The sequence below is a fragment of the Haliotis cracherodii genome, unplaced genomic scaffold (genome assembly GCF_022045235.1).
Source record: "Haliotis cracherodii isolate W230 unplaced genomic scaffold, xgHalCrac1.p SCAF_10, whole genome shotgun sequence".
In the NCBI taxonomy this organism is placed as follows: Eukaryota; Metazoa; Mollusca; class Gastropoda; order Lepetellida; family Haliotidae; genus Haliotis; species Haliotis cracherodii.
Window position 1 is genome coordinate 9,947,917 of NW_027266265.1, and position 16,332 is coordinate 9,964,248.

Below are 16,332 nucleotides of genomic sequence, written 5' to 3' on the forward strand. Positions count from 1 at the left end.
TGCACAATATTTAGAGTGGCCTCCCTTCATTTGTTTATAAACTCCATGTCAGTGCTAACGTTCGGGGATCGCTGTGAGGATCGAGGATCGGTTTTGAAAAAAATACATCAAATGGGTGTAGGTCGGCAAAGTATTATGCAGTTCTAAGGCCAATCTCAGGGTTTTGCTGATAATCGCTTTAAACTTCTGTTGTTGCCTCATCATTAGTGCTTAGCCGAGAGCTTCGATGGGGTCCTACAGTCAAGACATGACCCTACGCCACGAGTGATATATGGGTTCATGTCTTGACTGTAGGATCCCATCGCAGCTCTAGGCAACATTAGTGCTGGTCGAGCTGGTATTATATACTGAACAACAAAAGTTCCTGTGACATTGAATAAGATTTAATGCAAAGTTATGTTTTTTACCAAATCTGTAACAATTTCTGTTTGCAACAGATAAAAGACTCCTGTAAGTGCTCAACTGGTTTAATTTGCCATACTGACTTGATTATGCCAATTTACAAATCAATAGCGTGTGTGTCCACCTCTGGTTGCGATGCAAGCAACACATCTTCGTCTCATGGAATGGACCAGGCGTCCTGTGGGATATCTGTCCATATCTGCTGGAGCATGTTTCGAAGTTCCTGGAGTGTCTGTGGAACACGTGGTTGACGTCGAAGGCGCCGATCCCTCTCATCCCACGTGCTCGATTGGTGAGAGATCGGGGGAGCGAGCCGGTCAGGGGATGACATTCACGTTGTTTTGTTGAAGAGAATCCTGAACAAGTCGAGCAATGTGAGGCCGGGCGTTGTCATGATGAAAGGTAATGCCTGGGCCTTGACGACGCAAAAACGGTAAAACAACAGGGCCGATGATCTCGTCTCGGTAGCGCTGCATGTCCATTGAGATTTCCCTCTACCACTATCAAAGGGGTCCTCTGTCTTGCTGTAATCCCACCCCATACCATAACGCTGCCGCCCCGGAACTGATCTTCTTCCATGACACAATGATTGACGTAACGTTCACCTCGACGTCGGTACACTCGAATCCGTCCGTCGCTGTGGCTGAGGTGAAAATGAGACTCGTCAGTGAATAGAACTTGTCCCCACTGCATAACCGTCCAGCGTAGACGCTGTCTGCACCACTGTAGACGTGCTTGACGGTGGTTTCCTGTCAAAATGGGACGTCTTGCGGGTCTTCTGGCGACAATCCCTGCACATCTGAGCTAGGCGACGACGTACGGTTTTTGAAGATATTCGTCGAAGGCCAGGAATGCTTCTTGCGGTCACAATTGCTGGCTGGAATCGATTTCCTAGGTGTGTTGTTCGAATCCAGTTGTCTTGTCGATTATTGGTTACGCGTGGCCTGCCACTCCGAGGATGGTCTCTGACTGCATTCGTCTGTTGTCAACGTTGCCATAAACACCAAATGGTGTTTCTGTGGACGTTAAATTTTCTTGCAACATCACGTTGATTCGATCCTGCTTCAACATACCAATGGCTCGCAGACGCTCATTTTCGGACAGGCGTGGTATTTCGTAATGTTTAATAATTGCGTAATTTTGTTCTTTTTCTGAGTGGTTGTCCGCAAGATGCTAAACATTGCATATGGAATCCCGTTAACGCACATTTTTATACCCATTCTTGGGTAGTGAAATGCATGGGGCTTGCATAAAAGTCAACTTTTGCATGGAATGCATGCTTTTCTGTAGCAGTTGCGTTTTTGTGACTTGATTCCAAACATGTACTACAATATTGAAAAGCAAACTTTACTTGTTTGAAAAATACACTAAAATATTGGTGTCACAGGAACTTTTGTTGTTGAGTATATTTTTTCATGTGTATGTCTGTACACGTGTGTCAGTTGAGGGTGCCAATACCCTCCTCCGCTGAATCAAGAATTCCACTTTTTCACTCTGGGGCTCATTCAAAAGCTTTGAGAAAAGGTAGCGATTTGAAGTTAAATTACTGCAAAATATCGAGAAAATAAATTTTTATAAAGGACTTTTACGTACACCATCCATTTTGTTAAATGTTGAATCAGAGTACCATATATACGATTTTATTTGCGTCATTATATACCACACTATACCGAGTCCCAGATACCCTCCTCTAAATAGACCCCCGAATCTGCTTACCCAACAGGGGTAGGCAGTCTCACAGTTGTTGGTATGTCATGAATAATCCTTTCAGATATCTTGAATGTTGGGTTGTCCAATTCACACCTGTTAAAATGCCCGAACTTATTTAATAAAACGGTTCTTCGATCTCGGTACCTATAGATCTACCTGGATACTTGAGCATGGGTCCTTTTTTGCCCTCTGCATCGATCCACGCAATTGAGATACGGTGACATGTATCATCCAAGTCAGCGAGCCTGACCACCCGATCCCGTCAGTCGCCTCTGAAGCGTCCTCCTGTAACTTGTGTTTTACATGTTACTGGTGTTCAGCATCTTGACTTTACTTCTTTCATTGGAAACGGAAGAGACTTAATTCCATAGGATAATACTGCAATACAGTCTCTGCCATCATTTAGACGTTCCATAATTTTCTTTTTTTCAGTTTGCAAATTTTTAATAGAATACTTTGTCAAAATATTTTTTGCTAAATAACTTCAATAACGTTGAACGAGAGGTCAAACCGCATTTCAACTCGATACCGTTTGTCGCCTCTTGCGACAAGCATCGGTTGCTGAAGTTGGATTCTAACCCGGATCTTCACGGGTACAATGGGGACTAACATCTTGTCGAAAAAAAAGAATATATTTTACAGAGAAAAACAGAGACTGTCTTCATTTTCAGCCTGAATCTAGACTTGCCCATTATTTTAGACTTGCATGGGCTGTATTGGATTTATTTGTTTCAGGATCTGTTTGACAGATCACACCTCTCTCCTAATCCGTCCATAGAAGGTCCAGTCGGTACGAGTGAACAGAGTATTAAGACCAGTATATCTGATTTCTGTATCTCGAACATAATCGGGCATTTCCGATTGCAAAATAAATAAGGCCGCCATGTATTGTTGTAGATATTATAACATCTTCTGGTTTCGGAGCGCTATGGGATATACACCCAAATTATCGTACTTTCGAGGGTATGTTTGTGTTCGGTGTGGTTTGTTTTTGCTTTTTCTATTGAGGGGAGCTGTCAGATCTACACGTAGAGAGTTGTCGTATCGCAGTGTATCCAGCTGGTACGACCAAGGGAGGATACTCTGTAGTGAAATAAAATGCTCCATACCAATGGGAAAGCCTTGCCCACAACACTTAACAGCAATGGACTATGCGTATTGCTGATATATGAGGTGGGGCTGAAATGTTGTGAGTTCTGAACTATTATGGGTGTGTGTGTGTGCAATCGCAGAAAACCGACGGCATCACCTTTCCAACTAATGGAACAAACTTTGCCTTCTTTAGAGGAAGAGGCGCTAGAGATTGCCACTGCTTTGACTGTTATTTGGCCTCTTGTCTGACTGCGGCGATTCATGGTAACAACTAGTTCCACAAAACCAGCTGGGGCTGCTTGAAAACTTCCTGCATCCTCACGATGGACGATGAACCTGGAGCGATTCTGATCAGGGGTCAGACGCCTTGAACTTAGGCCTTGTCTCATTCCTCAGAATATTCCTAACTCTCCCACGAGCGATGCAGACATTGGCTATGTGACGTGTTGTGAGTCGTCGATCGATCATTGATCATGTTGATCATGATTATAATCATTTTCCTTAACTGCGGCAGTTGAAGGTCTTCTTGATCTTGGATCATCTTCGCGGCTGTCACAACTCTTCTCGAACCCCGCTGCCCACATCTTAACAATGACAAAGGAAGGTGAGGTGGTGAAGTGAAATTGGGTTTAATGTCGCGTCCAAGATTATTGCACTTATATAGCGACGTGCATGCACGTGTGTGTTTGTGGCTTCTTGTACTAGTCCGGACTGATGCCGATTTATAATGCTAGCATACTGAGATACCATGCCGCAGTTTAACATGAATACCCCGCTCAGACACAGTATACTGACTCCGAGCTGACTAATCCTTGTTTTTGCCCGTTTATACCGATCGCCAGACAGGGTAACAACAAGTACGATCTTTTAACGTCTTTTGGTATGATGCGGCCGGCAAAGGCAGATGCATCACACCCTAAAGTGGACACCAAGTTCATTCGTCTTTATAGAGATAAATGATGACAGCGCCATTTTCCTTTGTCCATTTCCATCAACAAACAACACCTTATCACTTTGATGCCTGCAGAAATATGTTGCCTGGTTGAGTATTTGGTTCAAATGCAATCAAGATTTTTTGAAAATATCATATAGAAAATATAAAAAATAAAATAAATAAACTTGGTTCGAATGCAGCATGTTAGCATGGTAAGAATTGAGCCTTAAACATGCAAAGTGTTGAAGGTGAACTACACATCCTTTGTAGTTTCCTTTCAGCCACGGGTGGCCCAGTCGTCTAAGGCGCATCGATTCGCTGTGCAGAGTTGCGTCCCTTGGGCATGCCACAAACCTATGATTGTGGGTTCGAATCCCGGTTCGCCCCGATTATGTTTCTAGGTTTGTCAGCGCCATACACGTGCTCGTGGGTTTCACCGAGTGGTAAACGTCTGAGGCCTGCATCACTTCGGGCTTTCCTCCCACATTAAGCTGACACACCGTGATATAACTGGAATACTGTTAAAAGCGGCGTTAAACCCAACTCACCCACTCCTTTCAGCCTCCAAGATACAGATATCATGAAGGTACGTGGTTGTATACAGTGTTGAGAAACAACACATTTGACTAAATTACTACATTTATTTCAAACAAAACAAAATATTGTAGGTAGAAATGATTTTATCCCACGTATGAATATAACATTAGTAGTGATTATACTCTCAATGACTTCCTTGTACTGTTAAATAAAATACTCTGCCTGGCAAAAGAAGTATACACTTGAAAACATTCGCCAAAATTGCGACCCTCATGTTCATTCGGACGTCATGTGCAGGTCACCTGTTGCGAGACACTAATTGATAGGATAAATGTAACATCTGTTGAACCGGTTGATTTTCGTGCAATGTAACCTTATTAGTCCGGAAACCGCATTACCCGGACAAACACTATTGGAAACCTCTTTACATTTACGCAAGGGACACTTCTACGTGTCTGTGATTGGTCAATTCAGTTTTCACAATCAGCACCATCGGGGACATCAGGGCATGGATTAACGGAATCATAATGTATGTAACAAACAATGGCGACAACAGCTTCTAAATAAGTTTCATTCTGGGATCCACCAACATGTTTTAAAAAACGTTTTTTGACACGGTGACGAGGGCATTCTGAGGTACGTGCACCTTCCCAAGGCAAGAGAGTTAACTGACTATAAAAGTCCAGTTTCCACTCTTGCCGAACTAGGCTGGTATTATGGAGTAACATTTTGGCTGGACTACCGAGTCTATGCATAGTCCAATCAAAATCGCGCAACGAAATCGAAATCCGGTTCGTAAACTGTCGTGCAGATTTCAGCATATGCACCGCCAACTCATTGTCAACAGACATTTTCCAAAGCTTTCCATGTTTTTAAAAAATAAATCAATGTGCTTGCGTGATTTGATGCACTTCGCGATGTAAGACCCGTTTTATCACAATATAGATCTTGATTATCGATCAGATCGTCTTGACTCGGCGCCGCCATTTTGTTTGAAACAAATGAAAGTGATTGAATCTGATTGGTCCATAGGGGAGGCTAAGAAGGGACATAACTCGTAATAACCACTGGTGGCGCTACGATCGAACCCAGGAATACCAGCCTAGTTTGGCAAGGGTGGAAAGTGGACTTTTAAAGTAAGTTAACTGTCTTGCCTCGGGAAGATAAGGTACGTGTAGATGAGACAGCAGATCAGTCCCGTCCATTGGCTATATGGGACAACATGGCGGATATCTGCCTGGCCAGATCCTCGGAGGTAGCTACCAACACACGTCTGCTCATCAGGTCCAGCCCGGAGCCTGTAGAAAGAGAATGTTTTATAGTCACACGATGACAGATATCTGTGGTTACTGGAGCTGCAACAGGGACTCTGCACAGCGAATTTCGGCGCCTAAGACAACCTGACCACCCGTGCGTTAACGGCGTTAACCAACTCACTATCAGGAGTCTGTGAGACACCTACGTGGCCCCCTAAAACGGAGTTAACCCTATCACTGTCAGGAGTCTGTGAACCACCTACCCGTGCCCCCTAAAGCGGTGTTAACCCAATCACTGTCAGGAGTCTGTGAACCACCTACCCGTGCCCCCTAAAGCGGCGTTAACCCAATCACTGTCAGGAGTCTGTGAACCACCTACCCGTGCCCCCTAAAGCGACGTTAACCCAACCACTGTCAGGAGTCTGTGAACCACCTACCCGTGCCCCCTAAAGTGGTTTTAACCCAATCACTGTCAGGAGTCTGTGAACCACCTACCCGTGGGATCCATGACGGTGGCCCCCGCCTCTCGGACCAAGACCACGCCCGCCGCCATGTCCCAACAGTGTAAGTCATACTGGACATATGCCTCCCCTTGACCACAGGCAATTTTACACAGGTCAATCGCCGTCGACCCGTACGCACGTAACCTGAAAAAAGCCCTAATAATTATTGGATGACAATGCGTTTTATACCATATATCTAATGAGTATGTTAAAAGCCATGATAACATTATATAGTACATTATTATAACTATACTGTAATGCTTACGCCGCCAGTTCCCAATGAATTTTCCAGGCATCAAATATTCAACAACACCCGCGAATTTGAAACAAATTACGCCGGATGAACATCTCAGCTTCAATATTTGTTAAGAAGCAAAGTTTATAAACTTTGTGTGTGTGTGTTCGTGTGCGTGCGTGTGTGTGTGCGTGTGTGCATGTGTGTAAAGTCCCGTGATGATTCCGAGTTAGAATTGGTCATCAGCAACCCATATGCTTGTCGTAAGAGGCGACTAAGGTGATCGGGTGGTCAGGCTCGCTAACGTGGTTGATGCATGTAATCGTATCCCAATTGCGTACATCGATGCTCATGATGTCAATCACTGGATTGTTTGGTCCAGACTCGACTCAATTAATTACAGACCGCCGTCATATAGCTCGACCTTTTAACCCCCATAGTTCCGACGTCATTGGGAGGCTGGCTTACCCTCTGCTGCGGGTAAGTATCTGGTGCAGGTTGTCGGAGTGGGTCCGGATGACCGTCTCGTCCCGCCCGTTACCCCCCTCGGACATCACCAGGGCCTGACTCACCTCTGCAACATCAACATCATCTCTGTCGAAACGTCTTGGACATACAACACATCATGTAACAATATATATGAAATGTATGAGGTGAATATTATCTGTGTTAGAATGACATGCTGTATTTATAAAAGGAAAGTTGGTTGGTTTGTTGTTTTACGCCGCACTCAGCAATGTTCCAGTTATATGACGGCGGTCTGTAAATAATCGAGTCTGGACCAGACAATCCGGTCCAGTGATTGATATCATGAGCATCGATCCACGCAAGTCGGATCGATGACAAGCTTCAACATAGTCAGCGACGTTCTGGTAATATTTCCACTAACCGGAGTTCTCGATTAAATATCGAAAGGTCATTTCATTACCAAACTATCAAATACCATATTTCCCCCATTGCACACCCGGCCTCCAACTGACGCTCTGTCAAAAAGATAGAAGCTGCGCCTCACTATTAGACGTCGGGTCTATCATTTGATGAAATCAATGAATGACGAAGATATCATTAACAGTTTCCTATTTTATACTGTAAATGTTTGTGATTAATAAAGACCGTTTCCTGCAAATGTACCCGTAAAAGGTGACTATGCTTGTCGTAAAAGTCGACTTACGGGATCGGGTGGTCAGGCTCGCCGACTTGGTTGAAGCATGTCGTCGATCCCAATTGCGTGGATCGATGCTCATGATATTAATCACTGGATTTTCTGGTCCAGACTCGATTATTTACAGACCGTCGTCATATAGCGGTAATATTAGTGAGTGCGGCGTAAAACAACAAACCAACCAACCAACCAACCCTTTGTATAACTGTAGAATTTGGGATTCGTTATGGTAGTGGTGAGTTGCCACTGAACCAGCATTAAACAGTAAAAAGACGCTGGTCAACGGCTTGTGCGAAAATAACAGAAGCTTGCGGTTTTATAGAGGAAATACGGTAACCTTCTCTATACGTAACCCCGAGGGGTGTTAAGAGAGGGATGTTTCATAGTAAGTAAATCCTGTCTCCAACAGAACTAATCCCCGCAATAAACGGTAAATGGTATTTTATACAAATTTGATATTCCTGTGGTCTTACCGTGTATGACATTCGCTGTTATTTTCTTGCCATTGCAGTAAGCTCCCTTTCCTTTTCTTGCTGTGTACATCGTGTCCGGTATTGGAAGGTAGATAACTCCTACTACTGGCTGAAACAGGGTAGTCTCCCTTTAACCAACACTACAAACTTCGTAACGAATGGTCGAGCTCCTTTCCACTCGAAAGTGGAATGAGTGGGTTTCATCGATAGAGTGACGAGCGTTCTTGTAAGCTGCGGGCGGTGGGGTAGCCTAGTGGTCAAAGCGTTCGCTCGTCACGCCCAAGACCCGGGTTCGTTTCCCGTCTGGGTACAATGTATGAATCCCATTTCTGGTGTCCCCGCCGCGATATGGTGGAAAATTGCCAAAAAGCGGCGTAAAACAATATTCACTCACCCACTCTTGTAAGTTGCGGTATGATGTGTGGAATGACGAACGCATCTAGTCATCAGTGCCGTAGCCAGCCCGGGGGGCAGTTGCCCCCCTGGATGTTTTACAGAAAACGACTTCAATTGGGAGTCGGTGGTTGGTGGTTCTGATTTTAGTAAGCAAAATGCGTAAATTATGAGGTAAATACAATAAGTCGTCTTCTACTGAGAGGATCTCTTTATACAGATTATAATAGTGTCCTTTTGAGGAATTTACTTTACTACTCCTCCAGCTTTAAAAAAAAATTGATCTACAAGGACAGTTTTGACGTTAGCCTTTATCCATTACACTGGGAAATTCCTGAGACAGCCATATGTGATGCAGACCTGTACTTTGTAAAATACGTCGGATTTCATTCACAAGTGGGAACTTTAACTCTGAGTGGGCAGTTTGGAGTTTCAGCATAAGTCTGTACATTATACCTGATAAGTTTAGTTTCTGATAGAACTAATTTGCACCAATATGATACCATTCTTTACTTGACATGCATGGATGTTTTATGAGTATCTCCCTAATTCCCCGTACATCATGAAATTAGGGGTAGTTTGTTTAACCTTCAAAATATATTTACAATATCTTAAATGAACACGTTCCAGTATAACAGTATTTCCGAGCCCCAGACTTCAGAACCATACAACAGTATAGTTTGAACAAGATAGTCGAACAGATTAAGTTGACAGTGAATTGGTACTTCTAATACTCGTATCTTTCTAAAAATAGCAAACATTGCTCTATAAGATTGGTCAGATAACCGTTTAATTGCTTTACAAAATCGACCGTTACGAAAATACAATACCCAGAAAGACATATTGTTTTTCAATAAGGAGAATCGTATCTTTCAGGTAATTTTGAAAGATCGTTTAGCAAAAGCTACAATTTTTTATTTAGTACTGTTTACCTTGAGTTTCCAGTGCTTACAATAATTTTCAAATACGTTTAAACATAGTTTCAGGTCGGAAGGTGTCTCAGACATTAGGACTGTATCATCCGCGTAAAGAATTACCAAAAGCTTGATAAAACTTCCAATTTCTTTTAGAACACAATCATTTACTTTTTCAAGACCAATAACGTCATTATCTGACAAAAAAAAGGCTCAAAGTCATTAAGATAAAGGACAAAGACGTATCGCCCATTGTAACAGGTAAGAAAATCCCCCATTCGGCTTTTGGTGGAGTGACACATTAAAACAAAATCCAATGCTCAAAAATATATGTTATAGAGATGTTTTCTAAAAACAGCATTAAGGATTCAGAATGACATTTCAAACAGAAGGAACTATTCCAGCTTCGATGCTGGAATTCATAATTTTCGCCGCTATTTTGCCTTTTACGCCTAGTGGAATCTGTTTCCAGATATACTCGTCTCGTGACTGGTTATTCTCTGAGTGAGTGAGTTGGGTTTAACGCCGCTTTTAACATTATTCCACTTATATCACGGCGTGTCAGCTTAATGTGGGAGGAAAGCCCGAAGTGATGCAGGTCTCAGACGTTTACCACTAAGGTGAAACCTACGAGCACGGGTATGGTGCTGACAAACCTACAAACATTATCGGGGCGAACCGGAATTCGAACCCACAATCATAGGTTTCTGGCATGCCCAAGGGACGCAACTCTGCACGGCGAATTGCGGCGCCTTAGACGACTGGGCCACCCGTGCCCCTGGTTATTCTCTGGCATTGATTTAATTTCATTTATTTGGAAAAAAATGTAATCAACATACCTCCTTGTTAACCGTCACGCCTAATGAGAAGGCAAAGTCTGGAATTCTGTAATATACAAGAGACATTATAGAGGGGATGTAAGGGGACTGCTCTCTCTGTCTCTGTTAGTGTTATAAATGAACTCGTGAGTGAGTGAGTTAGTGTGGTTTTACGTCGATATTAGCAATATTCAAGGAATATCACGGCATGGACAAAATGGAGTTTACACATTGTACCCATGTGGAGAATCGAACCCGGCCGTCGGCGAGATGAGCGAACGCTTAAAGAACCACTAGGCTAGCCCACCGCCCTTTAATCAACTGTTGTGGCATGTTGAACTTAGTGATCTTTTAACATTTTGAGGGGAGGAAGGGGTAGGAACTTGGTCTATACCGTAAACGAAAAAAATATGTTACGTTACAGCGTGTTAAGGGACGGTCGGGTAGCCAAGTGGTTAAAGCGTTCGCTCGTCACACCGAAGACGCGGGTTCGATTCCCGCATGGGTAAAATGTGTGAAGCCCAATTCTGGTGTCCCCCGCCGTGATATTGCTGGAATATTGCTCAAAGCGAGTAAAATGAAATTCACGCACTCACTACAGCTGTTTATAAAGCGAAATCTCATCAACTCGACGTCCTGGGGTTCAATGGATGTCGTGTTATCAAGACAGGCTGAGTATGAGATCCCTGTATATAATTATATTATTGTGTCGAGGCCTTTGTGTCTTATACCATCGTCGTAAACGATATATCGAGTTAACGCAATTCGAGAGGGTTCACTGTATATAAATTAGAAGCACAGTTGAATGATGTTGACACCTAATGGTGATCCTATGATCTGCAACAGCCAGAGCTATGACGCTTGGAGTTAAAACAGCCAGAGTTTATTTAACTTACTATTTAATGTTTGACATTACAAGATGACGTTGGTGAGGGCATGTTTATACTTACTATCGTTAATACTTCAGACTACGTTCTTCATCACATGTGAATACATGCAGCCGCTTTGCGCTTTGATAGTGAAGTGTTTCTATTCTTAGTGATGACATGAGGGGATGTGAATGGGGTCCATCAAATATTATTGCTCTTATATACCGACTTGTGTGTGTGTATGTGTGTGTGGCTGCCGAGTTTATAGTGCTAGCTCACTGAGCTACCATGCCGCAGTTTAACATAAAATTCCTACTCAAACACAGTATTCTCACTCCGACCCGACCAGTCGTTGTTTTAGCCCCTTAATGCCGAGCGCTGTGTTGGGTAACAACAAGTACCATATCTTAATTTGGTTTGGTACGACGCGGTCGGGGATCGAATCCACGACGTCCCGCTCTCCGGGCAAACGCTCTATCCACTTGGCCACAGAGGCGGTCAGCGATGAAACCTTGCCGTGCATAACTAACGGAAATTGACCGTTAGCGAATTCTTGACAGTGGTGAGACATATAGGCGTATGTTGGACAGTGGTGAGACATATAGGCGTATGTTTGACAGTAGTGAGACATATAGGAGTATGTTTGACAGTGGTAAGACATACAGGCGTATGTTTGACAGTGGTGAGGCATATAGGCGTATGTTTGACAGTGGTGAGACATATAGGCGTATGTTTGACAGTGGTAAGACAAACAGGCGTATGTTTGACAGTGGTGAGACATATAGGAGTATGTTTGACAGTGGTGAGACATATAGGAGTATGTTTGACAGTGGTGGACATATAGGCGTATGTTTGACAGTGGCGGACATATAGGCGTATGTTTGACAGTGATAAGACATACAGGCGTATGTTTGACAGTGGTGAGGCATATAGGCGTATGTTTGACAGTGGCGGACATATAAGAGTATGTTTGACAGTGGTGAGACATATAGGCGTATGTTTGACAGTGGTGAGACATATAGGCGTATGTTTGACAGTGGTGAGGCATATAGGCGTATGTTTGACAGTGGTGAGACATATAGGCGTATGTTTGACAGTGGTGGACATATAGGCGTATGTTTGACAGTAGTTAGACATATAGGAGTATGTTTGACAGTGGTAAGACATACGGGCGTATGTTTGACAGTGGTGAGGCATATAGGCGTATGTTTGACAGTGGTGAGACATATAGGCGTATGTTTGACAGTGGTAAGACATACAGGCGTATGTTTGACAGTGGTGAGACATATAGGAGTATGTTTGACAGTGGTGAGACATATAGGAGTATGTTTGACAGTGATGAGACATACAGGCGTATGTTTGACAGTGGTGAGGCATATATGCGTATGTTTGACAGTGGTGAGACATATAGGCGTATGTTTGACAGTGGCGGACATATAGGAGTATGTTTGACAGTGGTGAGACATATAGGCGTATGTTTGACAGTGGTGAGACATACAGTCGTATATTTGACAGTGGTGAGACATATAGGCGTGGTACAGCACGTGCTGGTTTTTCTCACGCTGGCACGAGGCCATGACTTAATGTGTGGGTTAAAACGACTACACTATAAAATAGGCAGTTGTATACACGGATAATGAAGGGCCATAGTGTAAACAGAGCCGTGAAGCGTTGAATATGTCTACCTACCCGTGTATAAAGTTAGTTGTTCCATCTATGGGGTCGAGGATCCACGTGGGGTCGTCGGTGAAGTCACATTGTTTGCCGTCTACAGCGGTCTCCTCGCCTATAAACCTAAACACACCGATACCGTGGTAACATGTTGAACGTATTGTCATAAGAAAGGGTACAAAATACTTAGATCATATTACAATACGTATTGTTGAAGGTTTGTTTCATGTTTACAAATGCACCAGTAATACTGTGCAGCCTTACAAGACAGGAGTGAATGAGTATTGTTTTACGCCGATTGGCAACTCTCTATTCATGTCCGTGGGGGGGGGGGGGGGGGGCATCGTAATGGATTCACACATTGTACAGGGATAATCGAACTTAGGTCAATATCTAACGAACCAACTGCTGCTTCTGAATCAGTAGCAATTACTGTTTGTTTGTTTGTTTGTTTCTTGTTTAACGCCGCACTCAGCAATATTCCAGCTATATGACGGCGGTCTGTAAATAATCTTGACCAGACAGTCCAGTGATAACATGAGCATCGATCCACGCAATTGGGATACGATGACATGCATCAACCAGGTACGTGAGTCTGACCACCCGATCCCGTTAGTCACCTCTTACGACAAGCATAGTCTCCTTTTATGGCAAGCAAACGTTGCTGAAGACCTATTCTACTACGGGTCTTCACGGGTCAATTACTGTGTTATACTATCCTTGTTTCGTATAATTTCTCCGTCTCTTTGATGTGGGTTCGAATCCCAGTGAACCCAGGTTGTGATCCTTGGTTTGTCAGTACCATATCCGCACATGTGGTAAGGCGGTAAATTACTTCTGCTTTCCCCCCGACTTCAAGGAGAGGTGAGGTGAGATGAGGTGAGGTGATGTGAAATTGGGTTTGACGTAGCGTTATTGCACTTTTAATGATTGTCCTAGTCCGGACTAAAGCCGTTTTATAGTGGTGACTATACTATTGTACTGACTCTGAGTCTACCAGTCCCATTTCTCTTAATACAGGCAGGGTAACAACAAGTATCATCTTTATACGTCGTTTGTAATGACGCGGCCGGGATCGATTCGCTCACTCAATCACTCCTCACTCACTCACTCACTCACTCACTCACTCACTCCTCTCACTCACTCACTCACCTGTGATCAGGGTATGCTTCCTTGAGGGCCGCTATGACATCCCTCTCTATAGCGCCGTCAGTCTCGGTGACCAGGTCAGCGTGGTTTGTCTTCGTGTCAACTTTCTTGTCCTTGTAGAATGCCTCTCTCATCAGCTGTAAACACCAGAGCATATCAGGTACCGAAGCTCACTTTATTGGAGTTATGTGAAAGGCTATTTCTGTGCTATGAAGAAGAAGAGGTTTTAAGTTCAACGGGCGAGGCTGGAACCTCAGCTGACATGGACGAGGTCAAAGTAAGTTAATACGTTTTAATGGAAGAAAAGTTAAGAATGCTTTGTATAAACCTGTAAAGCGTTATAATGAGGTCAAGGAGTGGTGTCCCTGTTAAAATTCAATCAGTGCCTAAGAGAAACATGATAAGACGTTTCTACAAAAACAGATTTCATGACATAAATCAGAAATTTCATTTGAGTGAGTGACTTTGGTTTGACGCCTCTTGGAACAATCTTTCAGTTATATCACTGTGGGTCAAATTGTGGTCAAATTGTTGAAATGGGGTTTACGTCGCCTCCAAGATTATTGCACTTATATAGCGTGTGTGTACGTGTGTGTGGCTGCTTGTAATAGTCCGGACTGATGCCGATTCATAGGGCTGGCCCACTGAGATGCCATGCTGCAGCTTAACATGAATTTCATACCCTACTCAGACACAGTATACTGACTCCGAGCCGACCAGTCCTTGTTTAAGCCCCTTAATGCCGAGTGCCAGACAGGGTAACAACAAGTACCATCTTTTTACGTGTTTTGGTATGACGCGGCCGGGGATCGAACCCCGGACCTTCCGCTCTCCGGTCGGAAGCTATACCACTAGACCACGGAGGCGGTCGTGGACCACTTCGGTGAAACCCATGAGTACGGGTATGGTGCTGCCAAACCTAGAAACATAATCAGGGCGAAGAGGATTTCTGACAAGGGATCGACGTAATTCTGCTAGGGAATCGCGGAGCTCTAGACGACTGGGTAACCTGTTCCTCATTCTGCAAACCATACATCGCTCGCTTCAAAAACTTTTACCCATGAGTAGTAGTCTTGTATCTTAAAATAAACCATATTCCCTACTTACACGATACAAACAATACACGATAAATATACAAATAACGAGGATAATACAGTGAGTTGGGTTTAACCCCGCTTTTAACAGTATTCAAGTTATATCACGGTGTATCAGCTGAATGTGGGAGGAAAGCCCGAAGTGATGCAGGTCTCAGACGTTTACCACTCCGGTGAAACCCACGAACCTAGAAACATAATCGGAGCGAACCGGGATTCAAACCCACAATCAAAGGTTTCTGGCGTGCCCAAGGGACGCAACTCTGCACATCCTATCGCGGCGCCTTAGACGACTTGGCCACCCGTGCCTCCGAGGATAATATAGAGTGAGAGAGTAAATATGATATTTACGCAGTATTTGGCAATATTAAAACCATATCATGGCAGGTCACCAACAGTTTGATTCTTCATAAGGATTTTCTGGCGTTCTCCCGCCGTGATATTTTAGCGGATTTAAATTATACCATTGCATGTGTCTAATCTGTGAATATGGCTGACTAACGCCAAGGCATTGACGTTTCTTTTCCCATTCTGGACCATACACAACACGTAAGTCAATCTCACCTCACCCGACGCCCGGGCCAGTTCGATCGCCTTCTCCAGGAAACCTTGGACATCTTCCTCCGAAACCTTGACTGGCATCTCCGCCTCAAGCATACTGAAAGCCCAGGACTGTGCTGTCAAATGTGTCATAACGAAATCTACATCACACGTTGATAATATTGCATGACACGCCACTGAACTCATTTTTCAGTACTTTTCTGAATGAAATGCCCAGAAATATATAATATATGATAAAAGTATAAAAATTAATAAATTGAATTGTTAAATTAAATTCGTGTCTGTCACATTAACAGTGACTTTTAATTCCATAATAAACTCAGCATTACTGATGACCCTTATAATATGACGTCAATGGTTCCAAATGACAAATATATGGCGTCATTAAACTTTATCAGATTCGTTTAAGGATGTAGGTGCAGGTGTGTGATTCTAGCGTTTCACAGCGCCACCTGCTGTTTTGATTATGGTTCACCGTTCGATGGCCCGATGTCCAAATTACAAGAAGAATTACAAAGATGAACGGCTCTGAACCTTAATGTGTACTTAATAAAACACC

General features: G+C 43.5%; 1 protein-coding gene across 2 annotated transcripts; it reads right to left on the reverse strand.

Moving 5' to 3' along the window:
* Window positions 1-4,829: 4,829 nt before the first annotated feature.
* On the reverse strand, window positions 4,830-15,861 carry LOC139446255 (inositol monophosphatase 2-like). Of its 2 annotated transcripts, XM_071227610.1 has the most exons (8): window positions 15,777-15,861; window positions 14,122-14,255; window positions 12,988-13,092; window positions 10,451-10,496; window positions 8,305-8,413; window positions 7,138-7,243; window positions 6,427-6,578; window positions 4,830-5,973 (listed from the first exon to the last, which is right to left on the reverse strand). In XM_071227610.1, exons 1-8 carry the CDS (start codon window positions 15,852-15,854, stop codon window positions 5,867-5,869), a joined length of 837 nt encoding a protein of 278 aa, XP_071083711.1. In that variant the 5' UTR covers window positions 15,855-15,861; the 3' UTR covers window positions 4,830-5,866. The 2 variants fall into 2 exon arrangements, with proteins under 2 accessions (XP_071083711.1, XP_071083717.1); XM_071227616.1 differs by lacking the exon at window positions 6,427-6,578.
* Window positions 15,862-16,332: the final 471 nt, after the last annotated feature.